The sequence below is a fragment of the Malus domestica genome, chromosome 15, assembly GCF_042453785.1.
Source record: "Malus domestica chromosome 15, GDT2T_hap1".
In the NCBI taxonomy this organism is placed as follows: domain Eukaryota; kingdom Viridiplantae; phylum Streptophyta; class Magnoliopsida; order Rosales; family Rosaceae; genus Malus; species Malus domestica.
The window spans coordinates 2,860,869-2,874,447 of NC_091675.1; the positions used below are offsets into that span (position 1 = coordinate 2,860,869).

The 13,579-nt window shown below is 40.5% G+C and overlaps 3 protein-coding genes across 7 annotated transcripts in view; 2 read left to right on the top strand and 1 right to left on the bottom strand.

Moving 5' to 3' along the window:
• Positions 1-9,587, top strand: part of LOC103442127 (uncharacterized) — a 32,076-nt gene extending 22,489 nt beyond the window's left edge. For 2 of the 5 annotated variants that reach the window (XM_070813109.1, XM_070813108.1), the window contains exons 3-4: positions 8,666-8,740; positions 9,412-9,587. In XM_070813109.1, the coding sequence (XP_070669210.1) occupies positions 8,666-8,740; positions 9,412-9,499 (163 nt within the window). In that variant the 3' untranslated portion in view covers positions 9,500-9,587. Of the gene's footprint in view, positions 1-8,618; positions 8,857-8,930; positions 9,022-9,411 lie in introns of those variants that run through there. The other 3 variants (XM_070813110.1, XR_011575787.1, XM_070813112.1) reach the window with 3 other exon arrangements.
• Positions 9,588-9,882: 295 nt separating this feature from the next.
• On the top strand, positions 9,883-10,437 carry LOC139192402 (pentatricopeptide repeat-containing protein At4g31850, chloroplastic-like). Its single transcript, XM_070814504.1, has 2 exons — positions 9,883-9,968; positions 10,158-10,437. Exons 1-2 carry the CDS (start codon positions 9,883-9,885, stop codon positions 10,435-10,437), a joined length of 366 nt encoding a protein of 121 aa, XP_070670605.1.
• Positions 10,438-10,988: 551 nt separating this feature from the next.
• Positions 10,989-13,003, bottom strand: LOC103442137 (uncharacterized). The gene is made up of 3 exons (XM_008380897.4): positions 12,054-13,003; positions 11,434-11,504; positions 10,989-11,344 (listed from the first exon to the last, which is right to left on the bottom strand). The coding sequence occupies exons 1-3, from the start codon at positions 12,159-12,161 to the stop codon at positions 11,131-11,133; spliced, it is 393 nt and encodes a 130-aa protein (XP_008379119.1). The 5' UTR covers positions 12,162-13,003; the 3' UTR covers positions 10,989-11,130.
• Between the last annotated feature and the right edge of the window lie 576 nt (positions 13,004-13,579).

Consider the following 13,579-nt stretch of genomic DNA (forward strand, 5'->3'; position numbering starts at 1 on the left):
TTTTAAAGGATCTACTCTCCCACTTTGGTAAATGACCAGGTGGACATATAGACATTTTTATTATTACTGCTATGGTGTGAATTTACTAACTAGCACTTACATTTTTATTAGTGTAAATTTACTAATTATTTTACTGGCACTTACATTTTTATTATTACTGTTATTGTGTAAAATTATTAACTAGCACTTACATTTTTATTATTACTATTATTGTGTAAATTTACTAACTTTCAAATCAAGCACAAGGATATGTCATTCAAGTTTGGGTTCTCTCCCACAACTGAAACAAAAATTGAAAATGTATATCAAGGCACGGTTTAGCCTTCAAGGAAGGCAACCTGTCACCTGATGCCTAAGGCGGAAGCACTTAACTAGTATTCTGCCACCCAATTCCCGATTGATCAAAAGTCAATATACCTGCTAAAGGCTGACTTTGTTTACGAACTCGAAAAATGACATGTATATGGTCTTCACCGACCCAGTAGAAGACACTTACACACATATGTTGAGAAGAATAAGGAGAATTTTGTAGATCGTGACACTAGAGAGGCCACTAAGGAGATAAAGAAGATTTTGTGGTAATTTAATAAAAATATTATAATTGTAAGTATATAACCAGTATTGTTTATACGTATGTGTTATTTTTGTTAATTTAACAATTTTGTAGAGATGCTGTGAAAGTGCTCAAATACCTCAAAAATGAGCACAATTGGGAGCATGGGAATTTGAGTGAGCACTCGATATTTGTAGTGAATGGAAAAGGTCGTCTTGGCCGGTTCTACATGGACCCGCCCCTAACAGATCTCAAAGCCAACCTCTTTCCACCTCAGATATTGATGCATTCGTCAAAATTTTACTTTTCATATAAATGCATACAACACTAAAATGAGACATTATGCAAATCTTCTGCCAAAGATTCAAGCGATCATATAAATGTCTCACATTAATCTTTTGGCCAAAGATTCAAGCGGTCATATAAATATCTCAGATTAGTGTTGTACGCATTTACGCCATTAGGATATATGAAAAGTAAAATTTTGACGAAGACATCAATATCTGGGGTGGAAAGAGGTTGGTTTTGAGATCTGCCGGGAGTGGGTCCATGTATAATCGGCCAAGACGGCCTCTTCCATTCACCACAAATATCTAGTGCTCACTCAAATTCTCATGCTCTCGATTGTGCTCTTTTTGGAGGTACTTGAGCCATTTCACAGCATCCTTACAAAATTATTAAATTAACAAAAAATAACACATACGTATACACAATACTTGTTATATACTAACAATTATATTATTTTTATTAAATTACCACTAAATCTTATTTATCTCCTTAGTGGCCTCTTCAGTGTCACGATCTATAAGATTCCCCTTATTTTTTGCAACATATGTGTGTAAAGTGTGTTCTACTGGGTCAGTGAAGACTATATACATATCATATTCGAGTTCGCAAATAAAGTCAGCCTATAGCAGGTATATTGACTTTTGATTAATCGGGAATTGGGTGGCAGAATACTAGTTAAGTGCTTCCGCCTTAGTCATTAGGTGATAGGTTGCCTTCCTTGAAGGCTGAACCGTGCCTTGATATATATTTTCTATTTTTGTTTCAATTGCGGGAGAGAACCCAAACTTGAATCACCCACCCTTGTGCTTTGATTTGAAAGTTAGTAGATAATTAGTAAATTTACACAATAACAGTGATATTAATAATAAAAATGTAAGTGCTAGTTAGTAAATAATTAGTAAATTCACAATAACAATAATAATAAAAATATAAGTGTCGGTTAGTAAAATAATTAGTAAATTTACACAATAACAGTAATGAAAATGCAAATGTAGACACTTACAAGATATCTCGCCCTTGCCTTGAGAGAGCTGGAAGAGAGAGATCCGGAGGAGAGAGAGAGGTGGGATCTGTAGAAGTAAAAAAACGGAGGAGGAGGGGTCTTTCCTTTTATAAAACCCTAATCTACAGTAACTTAAACGCCCTTCAATTTCAGCTTAATTACAAAAAAGCCGTCTGGGTTGATTGGGTAGTTTTTGAAATTTAGAAGGGTAATTTTGTCCAGTAAGGTTTGGGACGGATTGGGAGGCTTTAGGTTTGTTGTCATTCGGTGAGGGTTTCGAGGATGGGAGGCTATATGCCGCCTCTGAGATAGATAGAGAGAGGGAGAGAGACACCGAGAGACATAGAGAGCGAGAGAGGGACGGAGTGTGAATGGGAGTGGGAGTGGGAGGTCTTGAGCGACAAACCCGATTTTGTTCCAGAGAACTCTTCAACGACAAACCGATTTTGCTCCAGAGCTCTTCAACGACAAAATCGATTCGGCGCCTCACCGTCGCACACCTCGCTGTCGCACTCCTTACAAAGTTTGCATTTTTTTATTGGAATTTAGGCTTTTTAATTCTTTCTCAATTCTACCATAGAGACAAATATAAAAATTTTACTCTGTAGTTAATTGAACTGATGACAGTATCCCTAAATATAATTCCTTCCCTAATTACAGCAATTATGGCCGCTGTTTTTTAGTTTCGCAAAACTGAATTATGCTGTAAGTGATATAATCCAATTGTAATGGCACTTGCTTTGACTGTGAACAGTGTGATATTCATCAGGTTCGGCTTCATTTCCGTGCTTAATTCTAGTTATTAGTCGTTAAGTCGGCAATTAGGTTTTGCCTGTCTATCATACAGTAATACATTTTAGTTTTTTCAATTTTCTATACCTCTAGTTTGGGATGCTATCCGAATAATGTTAATTGCATCGGAGAAATGTTCGAGTGGGATTTAGGATTGACTTCAGCTGTTTGGAGCGATAAAAGCTCGATAATTGTTGTTTACTATTCTTGATTGAAATTCAGTATAAATTTTAGTATGCTTCTTAAGATTAATAAGGTAGTGGACTAAAACAACGCGAATCACATTCGTTAGTTTAGCTGTAGTCTAGTAATGTGTTCAGTTTCTTTTCCATGTGCTGGAAGCAAGAAAGAATCGGAGAATTGTTTTCGGATTTGCGGAATTAAAAATAGAAGAATGGGACTCTGCCATCCCATTGAAGTTTCCCTATCTTATTTGCTCTGTAGAGTACAATGGCTTTCTAATTGCCATGCCCTTATTCGGTGAAGCAGAAGTTGTTGCCTATAACTTGGACTCATTTGGGCTCACCAATTCTGATAAGCATCTAGATCAACTACAGGAAATATTCAAGGATCCCTTTTACAACCCCATAGAGTGTTATCTCACCAGTCTTGACGATCATGGCCGCATGTGCCTCCTTTATTCAGGTTTCTCCTCTTCCAAAGAGTTTTGGGGATGTGTAGGTGTAGCGGAGATGAGGATGCTTCGTTGGATGTGTGGGCACACGAGAAAGGATAAGATTAGGAATGAGGATATCCGGGGTAAAGTAGGAGTAGCCGAAATTGAAGGAAAGATGAGAGAAAATCGGTTACGGTGGTTTGGACATGTGCAAAGAAGGCCTACTGACGCTCCGATTAGAAGATGCGACTATGGGACAGAGGTTCAAGGCCGAAGGGGTAGAGGAAGACCTAGGAAAACTTTGGAAGAGACTCTAAGAAAAGACTTAGAGTACTTGGATCTAACGAAGGACATGACACAGGACCGAACACAATGGCGTTCTAAGATTCATATAGCCGATCCCACTCAGTGACTTGGATTTTCCAAGTCTCCAACCGAGAAGTTTTCCTCACTCGAAAAATTAAGGGAACACTACCCCAACCCACATGCTCCACTCAGAAAGCTTCAACATACAAGCTTCAACAAAAGAAAATTCAAAGAACTTAGCGAAGAAGGCTTTGGTGTATTTAACACAATACGTTGAAATGAAGGAAAACTTATTTATTGATATCCCCGATAAGCTACAAATATGTACATATACATGAGTCAAAATAAACAAACAAGATGGAGCCTTCACAAAGGTTGCTTAGGAGAAGTCTCAGCAGTCGGTAGAGCCCCAGAAAGAGAAGGCATCGGAGGGGGATCATTCGGAGCCTCAGTACTGGACAGAACCCTAGAAGGAGGAGGCATCAGAGGTTGATCATTTGGAGCTTCATTACGCGGTACAGCCCCAGAAGACGAAGGCAATAAATGCCTTTGGAACAAACCCACAAATCTCTGATGATCAAGTAAAACCTGACCATCAGTTTCCTTCATCTGGTCAAGCTTCCTCTTCATGTTTGTAGCATAGTCATGTGCGAGCCGGTGCAACTGTTTATTCTCATGCTTGAGCCCTCTAATCTCCTGTTTGAGACTCATCACTTCGGCCGCCAATGATTCAACTTGGCGGGTTCGAGCAAATAGGCGTTGGGCCATATTAGACACAGAACCTGCACACTGAACACTGAGAGCCAGTGAATCCTTAACAGCTAACTCATCAGACCGTTTGGAAAGTAGTCTGTTATCTTTGGGAGTGAGAAGGTTCCTGGCCACCACCGCAGCGGTCATATCATTCTTCATCACGGAATCCCCAACGGTAAGAGGACCAGTAGGGGAGACGAAGGATGGGCGCCATATGTTGTCTGGAGAAGGCGGGGCTGCCTCTTCAACAAGGTTCAAGTCAAAACGACGGTCGGAGGGGCCAGACATTTTCAAAGGTATTGAAGAGAGAAGAGGTCGGACAAATCAAGATCTTAGAAGTGCAAGAATGGAGCTTCTACTGGTGGAGATTCAAGTGTGCTTTGGAACTTAATGCCAGCCCCTATAAAAAGCTGCACTCGACGGAGCTTCAGACATCGAAGAGGCGTTTGCTTTCTCAAAAGCTGGGCTGCTTAGAGACCACGAGGGTTGATCTCATAAATCGAAGAGGTGTTTGCTTTCTCAAAAGTTGGGCTGCTCAAAGACCACGAAAGCCGATCTCAGAAATCGAAGAGGCGCTCGCTTCCTCAAAAGCTGGGCTCCTCAGAGACCACGAGGGCCGATCTCAGAAATCGAAGAGGCACCTACTTTTCCAGCCTTGTCAGCACCTGTCACACGCACACTCAGCTTTGCGGAAATTATGGGTATTCTGTCGAAGACTTCTGGGGAAGTAGAAAACACATGAATCTTACTGTCCAATCACCCACTTCCCACACGCAGCAATAGCTCATGGGTACCACAGATAACTTTGCCAAAGTTCTCTGCCAAAGTTGAGCACGTGAAGCTTGCAGCTCCCACTACATCGCTCTGACCAATAAGGGTAAAAGAATAGCAAAGAAACAGCACTAACAAAGTTTAGACCCATAAATTTTGAAGGTCTAGCTACCATATTATTACCCACAAGGGTAAAGGAACAGTACCACTGTTGGATAATTGGAAAGTCCCTGTGTGTCAACCTCTGTGCCTCGTGGCAAGGTAGACTAGCAAACATGCCCAACCTTTACTCACATTCGAGAAAACACTCCCAATAAGATTGCTTGCTCCAAAATCGAAGAGGCACCGTCCTCCGAATCTCGAGAGCCAGACTCCCAACATGACTACTTTCTCAAAAATCGAAGAAAGGGTAAAGGAACAGTACCATTGCTGGATAATTGGAAAGTCCCTGTGTGTCAACCTCTGTGCTTCGTGGCAAGGTAGACTAGCAAACATGCCCAACCTTTACTCACATTCGAGAAAACACTCCCAACAAGATTGCTTGCTCCAAAATCGAAGAGGCACCGCCCTCCGAATCTCGGGAGCCAGACTCCCAACATGATTACTTTCTCAAAAATCGAAGAGACACTGCTCCCCGAATCTCGAGAGCCAGACCCCCAGCATGATTGCTTTCTCAAAAATCGAAGAGGCATCGTTCTCCGAATCAATCGAAGAGGCGCTCGCTTTCTCAAAAGCTGGGCTGCTCAGAGACCACGAGGGCCGATCTCAGAAATCAAAGAGGCACCTTCTTTTCTAGCCTTGTCAGCACCTGTCACACGCACACTCAGCTTTGCGGAAATTATGGGCATTCTGTTGAAGACTTCTGGTGAAGTAGAAAGCACATGAATCTTACTGTTCAATCACCCACTTCCCACACGCAACAATAGCTCATGGGTACCACAGATAACTTTGTCAAAGTCTCTGCCAAAGTTGAGCACGTGAAGCTTGCAGCTCCCACTACATCGCTCTGACCAAGAAAGGTAAAAGAATAGCAAAGAAACAGCACTAACAAAGTTTAGACACATAAATTTTGAAGGTCTAGCTACCATATTATTACCCACAAGGGTAAAGGAATAGTACCACTGCTGGATAATTGGAAAGTCCCTGTGTGTCAACCTCCGTGCTTCGTGGCAAGGTAGACTAGCAAACATGCCCAACCTTTACTCACATCCGAGAAAACACTCCCAACAAGATTGCTTACTCCAAAATCGAAGAGGCACCGCCTTCCGAATCTCGAGAGCTAGACTCCCAACATGATTACTTTCTCAAAAATCGAAGAGACACTGCTCCCCGAATCTCGAGAGCCAGACCCCCACCATGATTGCTTTCTCAAAAATCGAAGAAGCATCGTTCTCCGAATCTCGAGAGCCAGATACCACATACCACTTTTTCAAAGTGCTCTGACAGAGTTAAAACATGTGAAGTTGGCAGCTCCCACTACCGTGCTATGACCAAGCAGGGTAAAGGAATAGCATTACTACTTGTTGTTAGGGAGACTCCTATATATGTCGACCTCCATCCCCAACGGACAGGCAGACCTGCAAAAATGCTCAACCCTTCCTCATATCTGAGAGGCCACTCCCAACGAAGCCTTTCGAAATATTCAGCTTTCTTTCCCCCCGATAATACCTCTGCAAACAAGCTATACTAGAGCAAGAATATCTCATATCATCAGGGTTAAAAGCAAGAGTATCCCATATCATGCTTTTTCCCTGTCTTTTCCTTTGGCCTTGTTTTTACCTGCAAGACAAGGAGAAAGAGAGCAATCAGTCAGCACTTGAAATCAAGCTCCCAGCCAGGAACTGACAGCCTGGAACCCCTTACCTGATTACTTACCTGGCATTGCTCTCGAGTACTCATGTTCAACATCTTATGTTGCCAGGGAAGATACCGCATCTGCTTGAGGAACAGATAGGGCAAGTGCGAAGGATACAAGGAAGCATGTGGAGACAAGCGTAACAGCACACGTGCCGATCCATCCATTACTTTGTCAAAAGCAAAAGTATCCCATATCAGCAGGGTCGAACGTACTCTAGATTTGATGGACTTGTTTTGACCCTCAAATTCTTCAGTCGGCCTTATACTCTGGAGGAAACCAGAAAACCCTCCAGCTCAGTTCAAGAATAAGCCTGTGGAAAGTTACTTCTTCAAAAGCAAAAGTATCCTATATCATATCTTCTCATTTTTCTTCTCTTTATCCTTCATGCTGCTGCAAGATGGGGAGAAGGTGAACAATCAGCCGGAGCTCTGATTGCTTACCTTGTCTGTCACCTCTTTCAGCAAATCCCCTAGCTCGGCGACTTGGGGGACTCCTACTACATGGTTTGTATCGCGCTTGACCAAGCCTGAAACTACAAGTAAGCTTCAAGTGAAATTGATACATTACCTTGTGCATCTCCACCAGTTAAAGATACCACCCCTGGATGGAGGAAGAGTACTTCCAGAGAAGCTGCCACATCTACCTATGAGACAAATAAGGCAAGTCGATACCACACTCCGATACTTAGAAGTTTCGTGATTACGAGATCATTCTCCCACAATATTTCCTAATGTCATTTGTACTCTAATGTCATTTGTACTAAATCATTCACTTGTACTCACTAAAGGAGAGCTTGAACCTATGTACTTGTGTAAACCCTTCACAATTAATGAGAACTCTTCTATTCCGTGGACGTAGCCAATCTGGGTGAACCACGTACATCTTGTGTTTGCTTTCCTATCTCTATCCATTTATATACTTATCCACACTAATGACCGGAGCAATTTAGCGAAGATCACAAAAAGCGACCGTTTTCCCTACCTAGGATCTATCTTACAAGAGAACGGAGAATTAGATGGAGATCTCAACCATAGAATACGAGCTGGATGGATGTTGTGTGACCGTCGTAGGCCACTGAAGCTCAAGGGAAAATTTTATAAGACGGCAATAAGGCCAGCGATGTTGTATGGCACAGAATGTTGGGCGGTGAAACATCAACACGTACACAAAATGGGTGTAGCAGAGATGAGGATGCTTCGTGGGATGTGTGGGCACACGAGAAAGGATAAGATTGAGAATGAGGATATCCGAGGTAAAGTAGGAGTAGCCGAAATTGAAGGAAAGATGAGAGAAAATCGGTTCCGGTGATTTGGACATGTGCAAAGAAGGCCGACTGACGCTCCGGTTCGAAGATGTGACTACGGGACAGAGGTTCAGGGCCGAAGGGGTAGAGGAAGACCTAGGAAAACTTTGGAAGAGACTCTAAGAAAAGGCTTAGAGTACTTGGATCTAACGGAGGACATGACACAAAACCGAGCGCAATGGCGTTCTAGGATTCATATAGCCGACCCCACTTAGTGGGAAAAGGCTTTGTTGTTGTTGTTGTTAGCATATTATATATGGCTGTGACCTGCCATTTTTTGTTCAATATACTTGTCCAATATATGTATGCCTTCTTTCATGCATTATGGTGTCTTTTGAATTCTAAATGTTTCGTATCCTTTTTGTACATTCCCAGTACTTTAGCCTAGGCGAAGTCGTCATTCCCTGCTGGTCATTTTGTAGGTATGATGATCTGAGCATGGATGATACCGCGGCTGATGCAAGTTTAACGAACTCAACTCTTTTTGGCTTGGACAGGTGTGTTCAGCAAGTGAGACCGTAATTGTAACGGTCATTGTATGTGTGTGTTTGTTAAATTTTGTATTATCAAATACATATTATATGTTATTGTAAGTGGGCAACATGTTTGTAAACCGGATCACAATGTTCCTGTATTAATGCCTTCTTGTTTCCCTGTAATTAAATGTTTTGCTTGTATTCCTGACAGTCGCAGAGGCATGGGCAAGCATGCCGCGGAGTTTGTCACTGATGTTTATATGCATAAAAAACCAAAAACTACACTTTCTTAAATAGGCGAGGTACGCAACTGAGTTTTTTTTTTTCATTTACTTTTCGGAAGTTCTGATTCCAGTGAGTCTTTTAACTTGATAGTTTCTCTGTGACTTGTTCAATTTCTCTCCTCTCGCCCTTGGATATAGATCATTGATCCCTTGATAGGGCTTAAGTGTAGCCAATTAAGGGTTACATATAATGTATCAAATGGTATTGCTAAATCCAAAATCAAATTGGATAACCCTTTAATCTCTAATATATGTGGATGACGGGGATCTAAATTTCTCTCACATGCTCCGTCACTATCTTGTTTTTGCCTCTGATTGATTTGGGAATGGTATGTGTTTATAGCACGCGCAGGGTTCTTGAGGCTCCTGAACTCTGCATTGACTAACATACAGGTTTTCTTGTTGCAGATTTGGTAATGCAGTGTCACCTGGCTTTCTCACAAACGTTGAGAACCATAGCAAGTGTTACTTGGTTTCGTTATCATTGTTGTATTAACTCAATTTCAACGCACTTGGCGATGAATGAACACGTCTGTAAGTTTTACGTAATTTGCTGATTCAAATGTGCAAACCTTCTTTCTTTATTCTAGGCAGTCTAGTGTTGGATTTGGTCAGTTGCGTTGCGTAAACAGTTAAAGGAATTCACCGAACGGTTGAGGCTCGCGGGCAATGCAGCTCCTAAGTTGGGATGGATTGTGCCATGTCCCCCTTTATAAGAATGATAAATAAAAGGATCAAGTACCTGAAACTCTCTAACCTTTTAGTGTCATTCCTTGATCCCAACCTTTTTAAACATTCCAAACAAGTACATATGGCCCTCTCATCGATGGACTTTTCAAGTCGGGAAGACTAGATTAAGCAATGCAATCCTTTGAGGAGATGGCAGACTATGGATGCAAACCGAATTCTGCTATTTGTAATGTTCTTATAAAAGGTTTTGCAGAAACAGGTGATGTGGAAGCTGCGTGCGAGTTGTTTAGAAGAATGATTAAGAAGGAATACGACCGGACCTGAAGTCCGGCACCATTCTTGTAGAATGCCTCTGCCAGGCGGGGAGAGTAGTTGATGTTGTGGACCATTTTGAGGAGTTGAAACAAAGTGGCCTCGATCCTGACTCAGTTTCTTACCATTTTTATGATAAATGGACTTGGAAGATCACGGAGGGTAGAGGAAGCGCTCGCACTTTATGATGAAATGCGGACTAGAGGAATTGCTCCTGATCTTTACACATACAATTCGTTCACACCAAATCTTGGACTTGCTGGAATGGTGGAGCAAGCAGGGAGGATTTATGAACAACTACAACTTGTTGGTCTTGAACCTGATGTGTTTACCTACAATGCTCTCATTCCACTGTACGGCACATCCGGAGATCCAGACCATGCTAATGCAGTTTACAAGAACATGATGGTTGGCGGTTGCAGCCCAATGTAGGAACATTTGCTCAGCTTCCCATTCAAACTTGACTTCCAAGAGACACATCTGACCCATCTCTATATCTGAGGCGACAACTCAACACGTACAAATTCATTTTTCCGCTGTTGATGTTTGCTTCTGAGCGTAGATGTGTATCTGAGGAAGTAACATGTATTGGATATTATCTTTGACTCCCGTATCTTTGTACGGTTTCGTTAACATATGTGTGTAAATGCTGTATCTATTTACCTCTTTCACACCTGTTATTAAACGGAGCTACTGCGTACGTAATCGATCAAATATTGAGTACATGTTGATATTTCGTCTTGCTGAGATTGTTTTGTGAAGATTTATTTGGAGGGTTTTGCGTGAACTGCCCCCAAAGAATGGCTAAAATGTTAAACGATGTCATCCCAGGTTGCATTGAAAGTAACTGATATAATATAATGACATGTTTACTGATCCGTAATCCAGCGAGGAGGATACTAATCCTGCATGGAGGATAGTATCCTAGGAACGTTCGGACATTCACCACACGATAATAAAACCGAAAAAGAATGACAATGGGATTATTGAGGGCCTTTTGGCTTTCACTAAAACAGAGAAATTTCTCCATTACCTGTAAACGAAGTAATTTAAACATTCAGAGCAACCTGATCTTGCACTGCAATTTTTTTCTTTCCAACCCTTTTGTCGTTAACTACACAATTTTTAGGCTTCCTCTCTACTCTTCCGGGCTCCGAAACAATGCGTTCCTTCTTCCGGCGAGACATGAGAGGGTTTATTTAGAACAGCTTCATTGGCATCTTTTCTCCTCTTCTTTGCCAACTTCTTAGGTTGTACATCAGAATTCTGATGTCGGGCTTCTGGTTCGGTTTCTGCTGATTTTATCTTCAGCATATGGCTATGCCTTCGTCTCAAAAATCTGAAGCTCCGAAGAGAAAAGCAAATTAGCATATCCTACTTGTGGACAGAAAACATTGGCATACACAAACCAGAAGAACAAAATCATACCGAGTTTCTGCCAAAAGAATGTCTCTCTTCTGCTTTGCAGCTTGCAACTTCTTCTTCTTTGATACAAATTCCTATCAAAACATAAAAAGAAACAATGTTCATACTCATTCATACGACAAAAAAACACAGAAATTAACCCGATTAAATTTCGTTTCGTCCACCTAGTGTTCAACGGATTGCTTCCAAACTTTAGCAATATAAAGACAAGTACTTGATTTTGAATTCATTGGAGATTTAAGATCCTAGAAAATTGAAGCTTTCCTATAACAACTGTTAGTCTAGCATACGCGGGTTAGGTCAGTAGGCAGGGCAGTGTGCCCGACTCTTGTACTAAAGTTCGAATTTCTGTCCCCGTAGTTAGAGTAGTTTAGAATTTAAATTATACATCGTCTTGTCAGAAAACTGTCACTCTAACTTTGGAGTTGGTACTTCATTCTGTCGATTCAGAATTATTCTCATTCTTCTTCTCAATCACAACAAACTAACTAGAATATCAAACAAACATGATAACTAAACAAAATTTCGACAAGACTTGAACAAAAAACAAAAAAAGAAGAATTAGACAGAGAAGTTCAATAAGAAAGACAAGACCAGAACACAAGTCGAACAAAAAATCAAACCTTTTGTCGTTCGAGGTAATCTTGCAGAAGACTTTCATGTCTGAACTTCATCCTAGTTTCCTCATCAGCAGGCTGAGACTGCTTGGAATTGCCAGCAGCCCTTTTCATCTTCCTCTTCAAAATCCCGAATTAATCACAAAAAATCAACAAAATTCAAGAGAGAAAAGCGATCAAATTCAAAACCCAGTTGAACCCTTTTCATCTCCTGCTCAAAGCCCGAATCTTTGACCGTTAAATAGTGAAAAACTATAAATCCACATCCAAACAGGAAATAAAAAATACGATTTTTTTGTGAAAAACTATAAATCAATCTCCATAGATAAAACCTTAGAGATTAAGCAAAGGAAACGAAAACCCAAATCGAAAAAGGAGATAAGGTTTTCGATTCCAGATAGACAGAGGAGAGAGAGAGAGACAGAGGAGGAGGGGGAGGAATAATAACAAATAATAATAAATAAATAAAAACAAATAAATAATAAAGGCAACTATGAAGAGAGATGGTCTTTTTGTGTGTATACAGATGGATATCTATCTGTTCTTTTTCGGGTCTGCGAGAAGAAACTCTCTGGGTTGTGAGAACCCGAAAAGGCCCATGGAGGTGGGAGATAAGAATACAGAGTAAATGAGTGATGAAGATGGAATGTTACAGAAGGGCAATTGTGGAAAGTGAATAAAGTTTTGGGTTTGAGAAAGTGGTGTGGTGGGAGTTTGATTGGAGGGACAATTGCAGACATACCTATCTTCTCTCTCCAATTTGCTATCTCTCTCTTTTGTTTGTTTTTCCCCTTCTCTAAAAAAAACGCAAGTTTTGGCCAGCTGGGAGGACATTTTAGAGAGGGAAAGTAGTAAGGTGGAGAGAGAGAGAGAGAGAGAGAGGAATGGAGCAGAAAAAGGGTGTTTTATGTATCAAAACTGGCAGCTGTTTGTTCATGGCTTTTTTTTTGCAGTTTGTAGGCTTCCAGCTGAGAAAGGCTTTTTACCGTTGGGGCTTTGAGATGGTGAAGTGTTAAGATTACCAAAATATCCTCATTGAATTTTCAGATTTAAGCAAGATTTTTATAAAGAGAGTTTTAACGAAAAGTTCACAATACTGTTTATTTTAACGAAAAATCATATTTTTATACTAAAAAGTCAATCTTGTACTACTCATTTTACCCTTTATTTTGTCTATATCGTTAAAATTCAAAGTTTTCAAACCATTTTCATTAGTTTTTCTTTTTATAAATTTATTTCTTTGATTTTTTATTTTTGTCCTTCCCTTGTTAGAATTTTTGAGAGTTGAGACGTGATGATTTCTTATAAACTTAATGTTGATTGAAAATCCAATTTTTAAGACCACTTCTTACATTTGCAAAGATCTTTTATTGCAAACTAAGTAACTATGCTACCAATTAAGAACGCATTTCCAATTTATAATACCACAAATGCATTCGGTAAGATTTGAACTCTGAACCTCATTCTAACATATTTGATAGAGATCGTATCTCTAGACTTAATTACCATACGCCCCATCACACTGTCGAAGC

What these genes read in the sequence shown, in the direction of transcription:
- LOC139192402 (XM_070814504.1), top strand. Translation starts at nt 9,883, where the DNA reads ATGGCAGACTATGGATGCAAACCGAATTCTGCTATTTGTAATGTTCTT. An exon ending in ACAGGTGATGTGGAAGCTGC is followed by an intron (nt 9,969 to 10,157) that starts GTGCGAGTTGTT and finishes TGGACTTGGAAG; the next exon opens with ATCACGGAGGGTAGAGGAAG.
- LOC103442137 (XM_008380897.4), bottom strand. Translation starts at nt 12,161, where the DNA reads ATGAAAAGGGCTGCTGGCAATTCCAAGCAGTCTCAGCCTGCTGATGAG. An exon ending in ATTACCTCGAACGACAAAAG is followed by an intron (nt 11,505 to 12,053) that starts GTTTGATTTTTT and finishes ATGTTTTGATAG; the next exon opens with GAATTTGTATCAAAGAAGAA. An exon ending in ATTCTTTTGGCAGAAACTCG is followed by an intron (nt 11,345 to 11,433) that starts GTATGATTTTGT and finishes TCGGAGCTTCAG; the next exon opens with ATTTTTGAGACGAAGGCATA.